This window comes from Pelophylax lessonae (assembly GCF_965119305.1).
Source record: "Pelophylax lessonae genome assembly, chromosome: 3".
NCBI classification, from domain to species: Eukaryota; Metazoa; Chordata; class Amphibia; order Anura; family Ranidae; genus Pelophylax; species Pelophylax lessonae.
Window position 1 is genome coordinate 369123491 of NC_138770.1, and position 15035 is coordinate 369138525.

Below are 15035 nucleotides of genomic sequence, written 5' to 3' on the forward strand. Positions count from 1 at the left end.
TTGGCCCCTAGGCTTAGTGCACTATTGGTATATTGTTTGTCTCTCTTTCCCTGTAGATACTGCTGAGGTCCATAAATATTGGGACATCTACACAATTCTAATCTTTTTGGCTCTATACACCACCACAATGGATTTGAAATGAAACAAACAAGACGTGCTTTAACTGCAGCCTTTTAGCTTTAATTTGAGGGTATTTACATCCAAATCAGGTGAAAGATGTAGGAATTACAACAGCTTGTATATGTGCCTCCCACTTTTTAAGGGACCAAAAGTAATGGGACAATTGGTTGCTCAGCTGTTCCATGGCCAGGTGTGTGTTATTCCCTCATTATCCCATTTACAAGGAGAAGATAAAAGGTCCAGAGTTCATTTCAAGTGTGCTATTTGCATTTGGAATCTGTTGCTGTCAACTCTCAATATGAGATCCAAAGAGCTGTCACTATCAGTGAAGCAAGCCATCATTAGGCTGAAAAAACAAACCCATCAGAGAGATAGCAAAAACATTAGGTATGGCCAAATCCACTGTTTGGAACATCCTTAAAAGAAAGAACGTACCGAGCATGCATTTCACTTGCTGAAGACAAAACTGAAGGGAAAATGCCCCAAGAACAAGCAGGAACTGAAGACAGTTGCAGTAGAGGCCTGGCAGAGCATCACCAGGGATGAAACCCAGCGTCTGGTGATGTCTATGCGTTCCAGACTTCAGGCTGTAATTGACTGCAAAGGATTTGCAACCAAGTATTAACCACTTGCCGACCGCCGCACGACTATTTTTCTGCGGCGGTCAGCCCAGTACAGGCAAAGTGACATAGTACTACGTCGCTCGCCTGAGAGCCTCTAGGGGGCGAGCGCGTTCCGCCGGAGGCGCACTCCCGCCCCCGCTCATTCCCTAACATGTCCGCACGTGTGACTGGCGGACCTCGCGATCTCCCGGTGCAGAGGGAGAAAGGCAGGCGGCTGATGTAAACAAAGCCGCCTGTCATTCTCCCTGATCTAACTGCAGAGATCATTCGATCCTGCTATGTAGGATCGTATGTCTCTGTGGTTACATCACTAGCCACACCCCTTTACAGTAAGAAGCACGCCCCTAGGGACACACTTAACCCCTGCATCACCGATAGTTAACCCCTTCCCTGCCAGTGTCATTTTTACAGTAACAGTGCATATGTATAGCACTGATTACTGTAGTAATGTCACTGGTACCCCCAAAAGTGTAAAAAATGTCAGTCAAGGGTCCGATCTGTCCGCCGCAATGTCGCAGTTCCGCAAAAAAAAAATTGCAGATCGCCGCCATTACTCGTTAAAAAAAAAAAAAAAAACAACAAAAATGACAGAAATCTTTCCCTTAGTTATTAAACGCAATAACTTTTGCGCAAACCAATCAAAATACGCTCATTGCGATTTTTTTTTTTTTTTACTAAACATATGTAGCAGAAAACAAATTGGCCTAAAATGTTAAATTTTGATTCTTTCATTTTTTGGGAATTTCATATAAAAAAAAATGTGAAAAATATTATTTCTCTTACGTCCTCCGACAGTCGCCGCCCTCTTCATATTCGTCACAATGGGGTATTAGACTTTGCTCCGAAGGAGTAGCTAGGCAACAGAATATGTTAATATAAAAGTTTTAACACATCCCACCCCCAGGGGGTGGTCCCCTTAGTCAATACCCTCCTACTTCCTGTATCCATACTCCAGTTTTAATGTCTAGCTTGTCAGGAGTGGCTGGATCTCTCTGTGCTGGAGCTTTGTGCCCCAGACTCTTTCTTCTTTTTTTGATTTTTGTTTGAGTTTTCTCTCTTGCTTTACTTAGCTGTTATTTTTTTTCAGCGTTAGTTCTTCTGATGAAGAGGATTCGTGCGGGCTGGGTCTCTGGCTGATCCCCCTGGTCGCAGGTTGTGGGTCGGTGGCTTCCCAGCCTGCCATCGAGCGTTCAGTCAGGTATCGCTCCTGGCGCAGTGAACGACCCATCCCTGTTCGGTGCAGGGATGCTTGGTGAGGTGGCTACCTCACTGGACGCTGTGCGGTTTCTTAACCCACCTTTATGCTGCGTCCTGGATGCGACTCTCCATGCCTTGTGTGCAGCGGTTTGTTCGCCTGTGCGGGTCCCCCACGCCATCCGTGGAGGTAAGTGTATCTATGTGGGGACCTGTCTGTTTTGGGGGGGCTGTCAGTCTGGGACTGTGTTACCCTGCCTATGTTCACACTGTGGATTTATTTGTCCCTGTCCCTCTGGCTGCATGCTGTGGGCTTGAGGAGGGGGGGGGCTGGGCTGCACTGTCTGTGTCAGCCTGTGTATGTGTGAAGGCTGTGTGCTGTGGGACATGATTTTGGACATGTTGGGGCACTTTACAGCAATCGTTACGGCGATCCGCCATGTTTTTTTTTTGGCATGGGTGGTGTTGGTGCATCACTGTAGTGGGGGAGCGGCGGTTTCGGCGCCAAACGGCGCAATTTTGCCTGCTCTCGCCCAGCCGCATGTTTTAACTGCGGGCGGCCATTTTCTTGTAGCCTTCCATAGGCTTTCACAGAGCGCCCTGATTGCATCACTTCCTCTTTCCTGGTGTGCACGATCGCGGCGGCAGCTACAGCGAGGTCTCCTCAGGTTTTTACCTTCTAATCTTCCTTTGTCCATTGCCTGGGTTCTGTGTCTTCCCTGTGGGGGTCCCAATTGTGCTGTGTGTGTGTGCGGTGGGCTGCGCTCGCTGCGCTCGTTAAAGGGGCAGTTAACCCTTTCTTGGCCAGCAATATTTTTTTGGGCAATGGATTCTCAGGAGGGCAAATTTCCTACCACGTTGATGGGTAGTCAGGGGACTGCTGTTTCCCCCCCAGGGGGGGATTTGGCTGCGATTGTGGCTAATCTGGCAGCACAGGTGCAAATGCTGGTGGCTGCTCAATCCACAAAAAAGTCCAGGGATTCAGTTTCCTCTGGTTCTGAGGGTGATGGTGCAGGGGCTGGTGTGGCCGGGGTCTCCTTATCAGGGTCCCGTTCCTCCCTGGATCTTGTGGGGTCCGAGGTGGAGGCTGAGGTTGAAGGGGTGGATAATTCTCCCCCTGGCTCGTCTGAAGAGCTTGCACTCATGGATGAAATGGTTGCTTCCATTAAACATATGCTGCGCTTGCAGGATGAACCGTGTCCACCTGCTGCTTTGGCAGCTTATGGGACAAAGAGACGGCGCAAAACATCGCAGGTTTTTCCCTGCATGGATGATTTTCAAAACGCTGTTAAAGAGCAATGGCGTAATATCCGCAAGCCTTTTGCTGTCCCCAGTAGGTTCAAATTGCGTTATCCTTTCACGCCCGCTACTGACGAGCGTTGGTGTGTACCACCTCCGGTGGATCACGCGATCGCGGTTTTGAACAAATCCACTGCGATTCCTGCTGAGGATACCCCGGTGTTCCGGGATGCCACGGACAAGAGGCTGGAGTCTCTTGCCCGTCATACCTATTCTATTATGGGTTCTATGTTGAAAGCTCTGTTTGCTTCCCTTATGGCGGCCCAGGCGGTCACGAGTTGGACACAGGTGCTTTGACGCGTTTTGATGGCTGACTCAGCCCCGCAGGCGACATTGGACATGGTGGATCAAATCCATCAGGGTGTCATGTATTTGTGCGATGCGGACTTGGATATGGTCCCGTTGGCCGCACGTGTACACGGTGTGGCGGTGTTGTCTCGCCGCTTGGTTTGGTTGAAGTGTTGGTCGGTGGACCAATCTTCTCGCAAGACTTTAGCCAATCTTCCTTATGACGGTTCTCGCCTTTTTGGTGAATCCTTAGATACATTGATAAAGGGGATCACGGGTGGTAAGAGCACGCTCTTGCCCCAATCCCAGAAGGCTAAGTCGACTGCTGGTAAGAAGCATGCTTCCTTTCGGCCCTCTCAGGGGTCCTTTCGTGCCTTTCGGCCGCACTTTAAGGGCAAACCGTTCAAGGGTCAGGGCTCTCAAAAGAAGCCGTGGACAGGTAAGCAGAAGTCCGGCCAATCCGGATCCGCTGCCCACAACAGTGCGGCCTGAAGGGGCGCCCTCACCCGGTTCTGGGGTGAGGGGACGCTTGCTCGGTTTTCTACAACCTTGGCTGGCCCGTGTTCGGGACAGGTGGGTTCAGGAAATCGTTCGATCTGGTTACAAGATCGAGTTTCTCTCTCGGCCGGAGGGCAGATTTTTTCCATCAAATCTTCAACTGTCTCCGGAGCGTTTGCGGGATCTGCACCTGGCGGTGCGGGACCTGAGAGCTCAAGGAGTGGTGATCCCGGTGCCTCATCGGGACAGATTTCGGGGGTTTTATTCCAATCTGTTCACCGTGCCCAGGAAGGAGGGCAAGGTTCGTCCAATTCTGGACTTGAAGGCTCTGAACCGCTCTGTGCGGGTTCGCAAGTTCCGCATGGAATCCCTGCGGTCGGTGGTGGCTGCCCTGGTTCCGGGGGAATTCATGGCCTCCATCGATTTGAAGGATGCGTATCTTCACATCCCCATTTTCGAGGGTCACCAGAGGTACCTTCGATTCGCCATTGCGGAGGATCACTACCAGTTCGTGGCGTTGCCCTTTGGTCTCGCCTCGGCTCCGCGGGTTTTCACCAAGGTGCTTGCACCGGTTCTGGCATTATTGAGAGCCCAGGGCATTTCTGTCCTGGGGTATCTGGACGACATTCTGGTTCGGTCTGCGACCGGCCAGGGTCTGGAGAAGGACCTGTCTGTCACGATGCAAACTCTGCAGGAGTTTGGTTGGACAATAAATTTTCCAAAGTCGACACTGAGTCCGTCGGTTCGTCTTCCCTATCTGGGAATGATCCTGGACTCGGTGCAGGCGAAGGTCTTCCTGCCGGAAGACAAACTCAGAACTCTTCAGGAGGAAGTCAGGTCCCTCAGGGATGTTCCGCACTCGTCTCTGCGGACGTGCATGAGATGTCTGGGATTGATGGTCTCGGCCTTCGAGGCGATTCCCTTCGCCCAGTTTCACACGCGGGGTCTCCAAGCGGAGATCCTGTCCATGTGGGACGGGCGACCTCAATCTCTGGATCTTCAAATCTCGTTGAGTCATCGCACCAGAAGAGGCCTTCTGTGGTGGCTCCAGTCCCCGATGGTGTCCGGGGGCAAGTCGTTTCGTCCTATCTCGTGGACGGTAATCACTACGGATGCCAGCCTGTCGGGCTGGGGTGGTGTTCTGGGCGTTCTGTCCGCCCAGGGGACTTGGTCGGAGGGGGAGTCCTCCCTTCCGATCAACATTCTGGAATTGCGTGCGATAAATCTCTGTCTTCATCGCTGGACGGACCGGCTGCAGGGCTGCCCGGTTCGGGTGCAGACGGACAATGCCACGGCGGTGGCCTACATCAACCACCAAGGGGGCACCAGGAGTGCCCGAGCGGCTCGAGAAGTGGCCGACATTCTGTCTTGGGCCGAGACTCATGTCCCGGCGATAACGGCGGTTCACATTCCAGGGGTGGAGAACTGGCAGGCGGACTTTCTGAGTCGCCAGACCCTGGATCAGGGGGAATGGTCTCTCCACCCGGCTGTCTTCCAGATGTTGTGCGCGAAGTGGGGTCTCCCGGAAGTGGACCTGTTCGCGTCTCGTCTGAACAACAAGGTAAAAAGGTTCGTGGCAAGGACGCGCGATCCTCGGGCGGACGCGTCCGACGCGTTGGTGGCCCCGTGGCGCAAGTATCGGCTGCTGTATGCGTTCCCGCCGATCCAGTTGCTGCCCAGGTTCCTTCGCAGGCTGAACTCGGAACCACACGCGGTGATTCTTGTGGCACCAGACTGGCCTCGCCGGTCCTGGTACGCGGACCTTGTGAACCTGGCGGTCGACGCTCCTTGGCGTCTGCCTCTTCGAGAAGATCTCTTGTCTCAAGGACCGATATTCCATCCTGCTTTACAGTCGCTGGCTTTGACGGCCTGGCTGTTGAAACCGAGGTCCTGAAGGATCGGGGTCTCTCTCCGGAGGTCATTCACACTTTGATTAACGCGAGGAAGTCTTCCTCGGGGAAGGTCTATCACCGTACTTGGAAGGCCTACTTTGCCTGGTGTGAGTCCAGGGGGTTTTTACCTCGCACTTGGTGTCTAGGGTGTTGTCCTTCCTTCAGACGGGTGTCGACCAGCGTTTGGCGCTGGCTACGGTCAAGGGTCAGGTGTCTGCGCTGGCCGTTCTTTTTCAACGTCCTGTGGCGTCTAACTCTTTGGTTAGTACCTTTGTTCAAGGGGTGCGACATCTGGTCTCTCCTAGGAGGGAACCTTTGCCTCCTTGGGACTTGAATCTTGTTCTGTCCGTGCTACAACATGCTCCTTTTGAACAGATCAGGAAGATCCCGTTGTCCATGTTGTCCAAGAAAGTCGCTTTTTTGGTGGCGATCACTTCGGCTCGCAGGGTTTCGGAGCTGGCGGCTTTGTCCTGCAAGTCTCCGTATCTGGTCCTTCATCTGGATAAGGTGGTCTTACGACCTAACCCTTCTTTTCTTCCGAAGAGGGTTTCGGATTTTCACATCAATGAGGATATTGTCCTGCCATCGCTCTGCGCGAAGCCCAAACATCCGAAGGAGGTGGAGCTGCATTCCTTGGATGTTGTTCGGGCGATTAGGGTTTACCTGAAATCGACTGAATCTTTCCGCAAGTCGGATTCTTTGTTTGTCCTTCCTGAGGGACCTCGGAAGGGCTTGGCTGCATCGGCCTCTACCATTGCCAAATGGATCAGACAGACTGTAGAACAGGCCTATGCTTTAAAGGGGAAGGTTCCCCCTGTGCCTGTAAGGGCGCACTCTACAAGATCTCTGAGTACGTCTTGGGCCTGTCGTCATGGGGCTTCTGTGGCCCAGGTGTGTAAGGCGGCGACTTGGTCGTCCGTTCACACCTTCACTAAATTCTACAGAGTGGATGTTCAGGCATCGGCAGATGCTTCCTTTGGCCGCAAGGTTCTTAGTGCGGCAGTTCCCTAGAGCCTCTTGTATGGGCTTCTTGGCTGTTGGGATACATGTTGTTATCCCTGGGTTATTTGTTCTACTGGGATTATTTTGCTTCTGTTGAGCAAGTTTTTTTCTTCTGTTGCCCAGAGGGTTTCCTTCCTTTGGTAAGGTTCCTTTCTCTGCTGTGGAGACGGCGTTGCCTTGGGCGCGGCTGCGTTTCCCACCCCTTATGTTTGCACTGCTTTGGGACGTCCCCATTGTGACGAATATGAAGAGGGCGGCGACTGTCGGAGGACGTAAGAGAAAACGGAATTTTTGTAAAATCTTACCTGTAAAATTCCTTTCTCTGAGTCCTCCGACAGTCGCCGCCCCGCCCCTCTTTTGGGGTTGAATGTACTCTCTACTGCTATTCCACTAAAACTGGAGTATGGATACAGGAAGTAGGAGGGTATTGACTGAGGGGACCACCCCCTGGGGGTGGGATGTGTTAAAACTTTTATATTAACATATTCTGTTGCCTAGCTACTCCTTCGGAGCAAAGTCTAATACCCCATTGTGACGAATATGAAGAGGGCGGCGACTGTCGGAGGACTCAGAGAAAGGAATTTTACAGGTAAGATTTTACAAAAATTCAGTTTTTTCAAAATTGTCGCTCTTTTTTTTGTTTATAGCGCAAAACGTAAAAATCGCACAGGTGATAAAATGCCACCAAAAGAAAGCTCTGTTTGTGGGGAAAAAAAGGACGTCAATTTCATTTGGGTACAGCATCGCACGACCGCTTAATTGTCCGTTAAAGTCACGCAGTGCCGAATTGCAAAATAGGGCCTGGTCAGGAAGGGGGTAAAATCTTCTGGGGCTTAAGTGGTTAAAAAGTAAGTTTGATTTATGATTGTTAATCTGTCCCATTACTTTTGGTCCCTTAAAGCGGTAGTACAGTAAAACCTTGGATTGCGAGCATAATTCGTTCTGGAAACATGCTTGTAATCCAAAGCACTCTTATATCAAAGCAAATTTCCCCATAAGAAATAATGGAAACTCAGATGATTCGTTCCACATGTCCTTCAGTTTATAGTCTATATACAAAGATTATAGCAATGTGATAGGTTGTGTAACCATAAAATGTCCATTCACAATATGCAGCCTTCCCAAGGGGATTAGAAGCAAAATCTAGCAGAGCTACAGAATATAAGAGATATGAGAGGCGCCTCTAAGTGTAGCAATATGGTTACATTTAATGAAGGTTCAACATTAGGTTATTAACATTTAGCAACTCACATGGTTGATGATTAAAATAGGCACACCTAAGTATACAGGCATCCGGGGTAAAGCTGTCCACATAGACCAACTTCTGAACCACCGACTCTCACCACTGTTAGTCTGCAATCATGACCGGGAAGAATAGCCTGCAGTAGAGTGATCTGAAAGTGAGGCTTTGAATCATTCGTGGAGTGCAGCGGGGAAGGGATGATGAAGATGGCTGTGCAGAGGATGGTCTATGTGGACAGCTTTACCCAGATGCCTGCATTCTTAGGTGTGCCTGTTTTAATCATCAACCATGTGAGTTGCTAAATATTGAACCTTCATTAAATGTAACCATAATGCTACACTTTAGAGGCTCCTCTCTTCTTTTTTTTTATACATGACGCTACTTGTATATCAAGACATCGCTTGTATATCAAGTCAAAATTTATTTTAAAAATGCCCTTGTCTTGCAAAGCGCTCTCAAACCAAGTTACTCTCAAACCAAGGTTTTACTGTATACCGCTTTTTTCCACTTTTAACTACAGGTAAGCCTATAATGAGGCTTACCTGTAGGTACAATTAAAGAGGAAGTAAACCCTCCTCAGGAAGTTGTATCTATAGGTAAGCCTATGATAAGGCTTACCTATAGGTACTGTAAATATCTCCTAAACATGCACCGTTTAGGAGAAATTTACCTTACATGCAGCCAGTGACGTCACTGGCGCATGCGCTCTGAAGGAACGGCCTCTGGTGCCAGAGCCCCGTGCCGTGACTGTCGGCTCCCGCGCGCGAGTGACGTCACCGCGGCTCTGGACAATCAGATGGCCGGATGCCGCGATCCCGGAAGACGGGGGCTCGTTCTAAGGAAAGTATTTCATAATGAGCTAGTATGCAATGCATACTAGCTCATTATGTGTTTCTCTTACAGGTTGCAAAAAAGAAAAAAAAAGTTGTATGGGTTTACAACCTCTTTAATATCTCCTAAACCGCCACGGTTTAGGAGATATTTGCACTGCATGCAGCCGCTGCGCTCTGAAGGTCGGACCTTCAGCTTTCCTTGCCTGGAGCTTGCCAGAAAATGACTCCCGCGCACATACTCGGGAGTGACGTCATCGCGGCTCCGGCCAATCACAGCGCCGGAGCCGCCGAACCCGGAAGAGACGCCGAGGGATCATGTCAGCTCCCACAGCGGTGTCCGGGGGTCCGTGTCGGGGCTTCGTTCTAAGGTAAGTAATTCATAATGAGCTAGTATGCAAACTAGCTCATTATGCCTTTGTCTTGCAGGGGTTTTTTTTTTTTTTTTTAGGTTTACAACCGCTATTAAAAGTGTGAGGCACATATAGCCAAAAAGATTAGAATTGTCAATGTCCCAATATTTATGGACCTGACTGATTCAGTTTTCAGTATTCCAGTCCTGATCGTTTATTCCTACTTACCATGTCATCATTACCGTTGGTTTAATTGGCTGGTGCATGTATCATCCTGGCATTGACACCGTACAAGTTACTATTTAGAATAGTCATTGTTTATATACTTTATGTGGCCTAGTAAGGTAGCGGTGGTGTTGTGACTACTCTGCCTTTTTTTTATTATTGTTTGTACTTTATTCAAACTTTAATAAAAAAAAAAAAATGTATCCAGGTGAATTATACCGTTGTCTTTTTCAGATCAAATAGGACTTTCATTTTGGTGTTAAATGTTAATGGATATATCCTGATTTTTATTTTTTTATCAAAGAAAAACTGGGCCAAAATAGTGAAGAAAACAATCCTTTGAAGTTTATTTGTGTATTCTCTACCATGACAAACCACAAAAAACAACCCTAGATACATTCTCCTACTCCTAAGTGTCCGTTCACACTAGGTCGGATCCGACTTCGGGGCGACCTGTGATGTCGCGTGCAGCGTGACTTCGGCGCGACTTGCCCAGACTTCATAAAATGAATGTCTATGCAAGTCGCTCCAGGTTGCCCCGAAGTAGTACAGGACCCTTTTTCTAAGTAGGAGCGACTTGTGTCGGTCCTATTAGAACCGGTCCTGTACTACACTATGGGACGCGACGGTGCGTGACTTGTCAGGCTGACCAAGTCGCCTGACAAGTCGTACCAGTGTGAATGGAGACTAAATGATCGCAGCGATACCACATTTGTGTAAGGGCTCTTTCACACGGTCAGCCTCCGTAGGCAGATCCGTGCTGCTGAGCGGGGATCGATCCCCGCTGAGCCGGCCGATGACAGCTCCGTCCCCGCTTGCAGTGTGGAGAGGGAGGTGTCACAGCTCCCGCTGCTCTCTATGGGAGATCGGATGAGAGCAGACCGCCTGTCCGCTCTCATCCGATCCCTGAACGGATGGAAAAATAGTGTTTCCATCCGTCCAGATTTCACGGACAGGATCGGATACGGATGGCAGCGGGTATCAGCGGAGGTGTCTCTGCTGACATCTGCTGCCCCATAGAGCTGCATGGAGGATCCGATCAGATCCGCCTAAAAAACTGACAGGCGGATCTGATCGGATTGCCCGTGTGAAAGAGCCCTAAGTTTTTTTTGTTCTTTTTACCTGTATTCGGGCCCAAAAACAATAGTGCAAATTTTTTCGTTTTTTTTTGTTTTTCTAAACCTACTGACTCCCTGGCCTTTGACCCTAACCTGGACTCTAATACTGGCCTACAGTAAGGCTCCATTCACACCTGGGCATTTTGAGTGTTTTTCAGCTCCAAAAATGCTCAAAGAAAACGTTCCAAAACGCCCAACAAGTAAAACCCCATTCATATAAATGGCCCCTGTTCACATCTGAGCGTTTTGCAAAAAGCCTGTAGCTGAAAAAAGTACATGAGCTTCTTTTTGGGCTGATTACCAGTAATTTTGGTAGATGTCAATGCCTGCCTCCAAAAACGCCTGAAAAAAACACCTGAAAATCACGGTAAAACGCTACGCTCAAGAAGTGTGAATGCAGCCTTAGCCTTGATCTAGCGAAATGTATTTTCCTACACAGACTTTTTTTGTTGTCCTTCTTCTGTAGTAAGGAGAAAAATATACAATGTATCTTTTTCTCCATTCAAGAGGTAAAGAAACACGGGAAATGGTTGAATAATTACTGATCACTGTGATAGCCGAATACAGGCATCAAAGTGATCAAGAGTCTTCCCACTTCCTAAACATTGGTACGAGCCCCAGAGCTTTTAGTGACGGCTCAATCTACTGATGGATGTGCACTATGCACCATATTTCAAATACAAATACAGATGCGCACATATGCGTCCCCACGGAAAGAGACTCCTTTCAGTGAGGCCACATGCAGTGGGGAGAACAAGTATTTGATACACTGCCGATTTTGGAGGTTTTCCTACTTGCAAAGCATTTAGAGGTCTGTAATTTTTATCATAGGTGCTCTTCAACTGTGAGAGACGGAATCTAAAACAATAATCCAGAAAATCACATTGTATGATTTTAAATAATTAATTTACATTTTATTGCATGACATTAGAATTCCCCTACCAACCAGTAAGAATTCTGGCTCTCACAGACCTGTTATTTTTTCTTTAAGAAGCCCTCCTGTTCTCCACTCATTACCTGTATTAACTGCATCTGTTTGAACTCGGTACCTGTATAAAAGACACCTGTCCACACACACACACAATCAAACAGACTCCAACCTCTCCACAATGGCCAAGACCAGAGAGTTGTGTAAGGACATCAGGGATAAAATTGTAGACCTGCACAAGGCTGTGATGGGCTACAGGACAATAGGCAAGCAGCTTGGTGAGAAGGCAACTGTTGGTGCAATTATTAGAAAATGGAAGAAGTTCAGATGACGGTCAGTCTCCCTCGTTCTGGGGCTCCATGCAAGATCTAACCTCGTGGGGCATCAATGATCATGAGGAAGGTGAGGGATCAGCCTAGAACTACACGGCAGGACTTGGTCAATGACCTGAAGAGAGCTGGGACCACAGTCTCAAAGAAAACGATTAATAACACCCTACGCCGTCATGTATTAAAATCCTGCAGCGCACGCAAGGTCCCCCTGCTCAAGCCAGTGCATGTCCAGGCCCATCTGAAGTTTGCCAATGACCATCTAGATCATGGGTGCTCAACCTGTGGCTCTCCAGCTGTTGCGGAACTACAAGTCCCATCATGCCTCTGCTTTTGGAAGTCATGCTTCTACCTGTCAGCCTTGCAATGCCTTATGGGATATGTAGTTCTGCAACAGCTGGAGAGCCACAGGTTGAGCACCCATGATCTAGATGATCCAGGAATGGGAGAAGGTCATGTGGTCTGATGAGACAAAAATAGAGCTTTTTGGTCTAAACTCCACTCGCCGTGTTTGGAGGAAGAAGGATGAGTACAACCCCAAGAACACCATTCCAACTGTGAAGCATGGAGGTGGAAACATTCTTTCGGGATGCTTTTCCACAAAGGGGACATGACGACTGCACCATATTGAGGGAAGGATGGATGGGGCCATGTATCGCAAGATCTTGGCCAACAACCTCCTCTCAGTAAGAGCACTGAAGATGGGTTGTGGCTGGGTCTTCCAGCATGACAACGACCCGAAAAACACACAGCCAGGGCAACTGAGTGGCTCCATAAGAAGCATCTTGGGTCCTGGAGTGGCCTAGATCTGAACCCAATAGAAAATCTTTGGAGCTGAAAGTCTGTACTTCCCAGCGACAGCCCCGAAACTTGAAGGATATGGAGAAGCTCTGTATGGAGGAGTGGGCCAAAATCCCTGCTGCAGTGTGTGTAAACCTGGTCAAGAACTTCGGGAAACGTATGATCTCTGTAATTGCAAACAAAGGTTTCTGTACTAAATGTTAAGTTCTGCTTTTCTGATGTATCAAATACTTATGTCATGCAATAAAAAGCAAATGAAGTACTTAAAAATCATACAATGTTATTTTCTGGATTTTTGTTTGATTCCATCTCTCCCAGTGAAGAGTACCTATGGTAAAAATTACGGACCTCTACATGCTTTGTAAGTTGGAAAATCTGCAACATTGGCAAAATCGGCAGTGTATCAAATACATGTTCTCCCCACCATATGTGTGTAAACTCATCATCAAAGGGTTAGTGCTAGCCACAGTAAGTTAGTAGCTGGTTGTATTTCTAGCAGGATCACCAGGTGTTTTCTGAACTTCAGTGTTTTTAAAGAGAGGACAAAACTGGGAAAATGTACTTGTGTTGGAGAACTGTTAGATTATTTTTTTGTGTTAACCCATAATTGCTGTCTTATGCTATGATTATATTTGATCATCATTAATCAATGAATGTATTTTAATAGGGGCTAATGACAAAAGTAAAGCCAGAAAAGAAGACTGTAAAATCAGAAAAGAACAATACAACAACCTGTAGTTCAACAGCACATCGTTGTGAACAATGGAATCTTCACAAACAAAAAAACAAATGTAATGTTCAGCATACAAAGACCAATTCCCCACGAAAAATGGAAAGGCTTCAAACTGATTCTGACTTTTCCAGCAGCACAGTTCGAAAAATGAAGAAACCGTTAACAAGTGCTGAAAACGTCCAGAAAACAAAAAAAGAAATTTGCACTGTTGATGACAAAAAAATAAATTACGCAGGAGCAAAGTTTAGTGACCCACCCTCCCCGAGTGTTCTTCCAAAGCCCCCAAGTCACTGGATGGACATGACCATTCAACATTCCGATCAGTGCAAGGAGTTGATGACTTACCACCTGAAAGCCCTGCTAAAAGCCCAGTTGTAATCATCCCACCTATTTGATGCTCTTACTCTGTACTCTTGCTAATTGTACAAATTTTCCCAGCATTTTGAAAACAGTTTTTTTTTCCTTCTGCAAGAACATAAGGGACTTGCATTTTTACATTTCTGTATGTAGTATTCTATTTTGTATGATTGTGTATATAGTGTACACAGTGTAATATGTGTATATCATTGTTTATACTACAAGTAAATTTAGTTTTGTTATAAAAGGATGTATTTTGACCTTTTACTAAGCTAGTTGTTTTTTTTATGTAAAATAAAAATGCTTATGTTCCGTGAAATGAAACCTGAAAGTCTCCCCCTCTGAAAACTCCTGTATTAATTGTACACATCCCTAAAAAAAAGTATGTCATTCCAAACCCAGAAAGCGACCAATTTTTGACATATTACAATATCTTTACTAGCAGTTTCTGCTACTGATTGTGAAACCATGTTTACAGCATGAAATCCAAATTCATGTTTCTGTGCACTCTTTATTTATTTTTTTTTTTAATTCAGCGAAAACAACAAAAGTAAGTAATTTGATGTCTGTACTTTTTAAATGAAACGCAAGAGAAAATGAAATGTCCCATAAACAAATAAATGAATTGGCTAATGTCAAAATAAATAAACTAATTTGGCCTCCCCAAAAAGTGTTGTGGTGTTGTGTTTTTTTTTTTCTTTTTACGCGGTATGTAAAGGTAACTTGTCATGGGAGAAAAATAGTGGCTGCCATTAAAGTCCTGAAAATACTAGGTGTCTGGCTACAGTATTTTTGGTCACTGGCCTGGAGCAAGTACACAGATCAGGAATTCTGATTTTACTGACTTGTTATGGTGTGCTGATTCACATTAAAGGGTTATAGCGGAACTTTACCCATAACAACTTGATAAAAAAAATGATCAAACAGAAGCAGCTTCCTTGGCTGTAAAGGATAGGAGGGTTCAATTCTGCTTTAAGGCTGTCAGCAGATTGATCTCTACAAATTCGTCAGCGCTTAAAAAGGGAGAGCAACTAAGCATGTGCAGAGCAGGGTGAGGCAGTCTATTACTGGATTTTAAATAGTATAGATACTTATTTTTAATGTCTTACATAGCTATACCTGGAAAAGTATATACAGTGGATACGGAAAGTATTCAGACCCCCTTAAATTTTTCACTGTTATATTGCAGCCATTTGCTAAAA

General features: G+C 46.9%; 1 protein-coding gene across 1 annotated transcript in view; it reads left to right on the forward strand.

Annotated features, from left to right (window-relative positions):
* Positions 1 to 14435, forward strand: part of PNRC1 (proline rich nuclear receptor coactivator 1) — a 28679-nt gene extending 14244 nt beyond the window's left edge. The window contains exon 2 of the mRNA XM_082252394.1: positions 13411 to 14435. Within this exon, the coding sequence (XP_082108520.1) occupies positions 13411 to 13854 (444 nt within the window). The 3' untranslated portion in view covers positions 13855 to 14435. The remainder of the gene's footprint in view (positions 1 to 13410) is intronic.
* Positions 14436 to 15035: the final 600 nt, after the last annotated feature.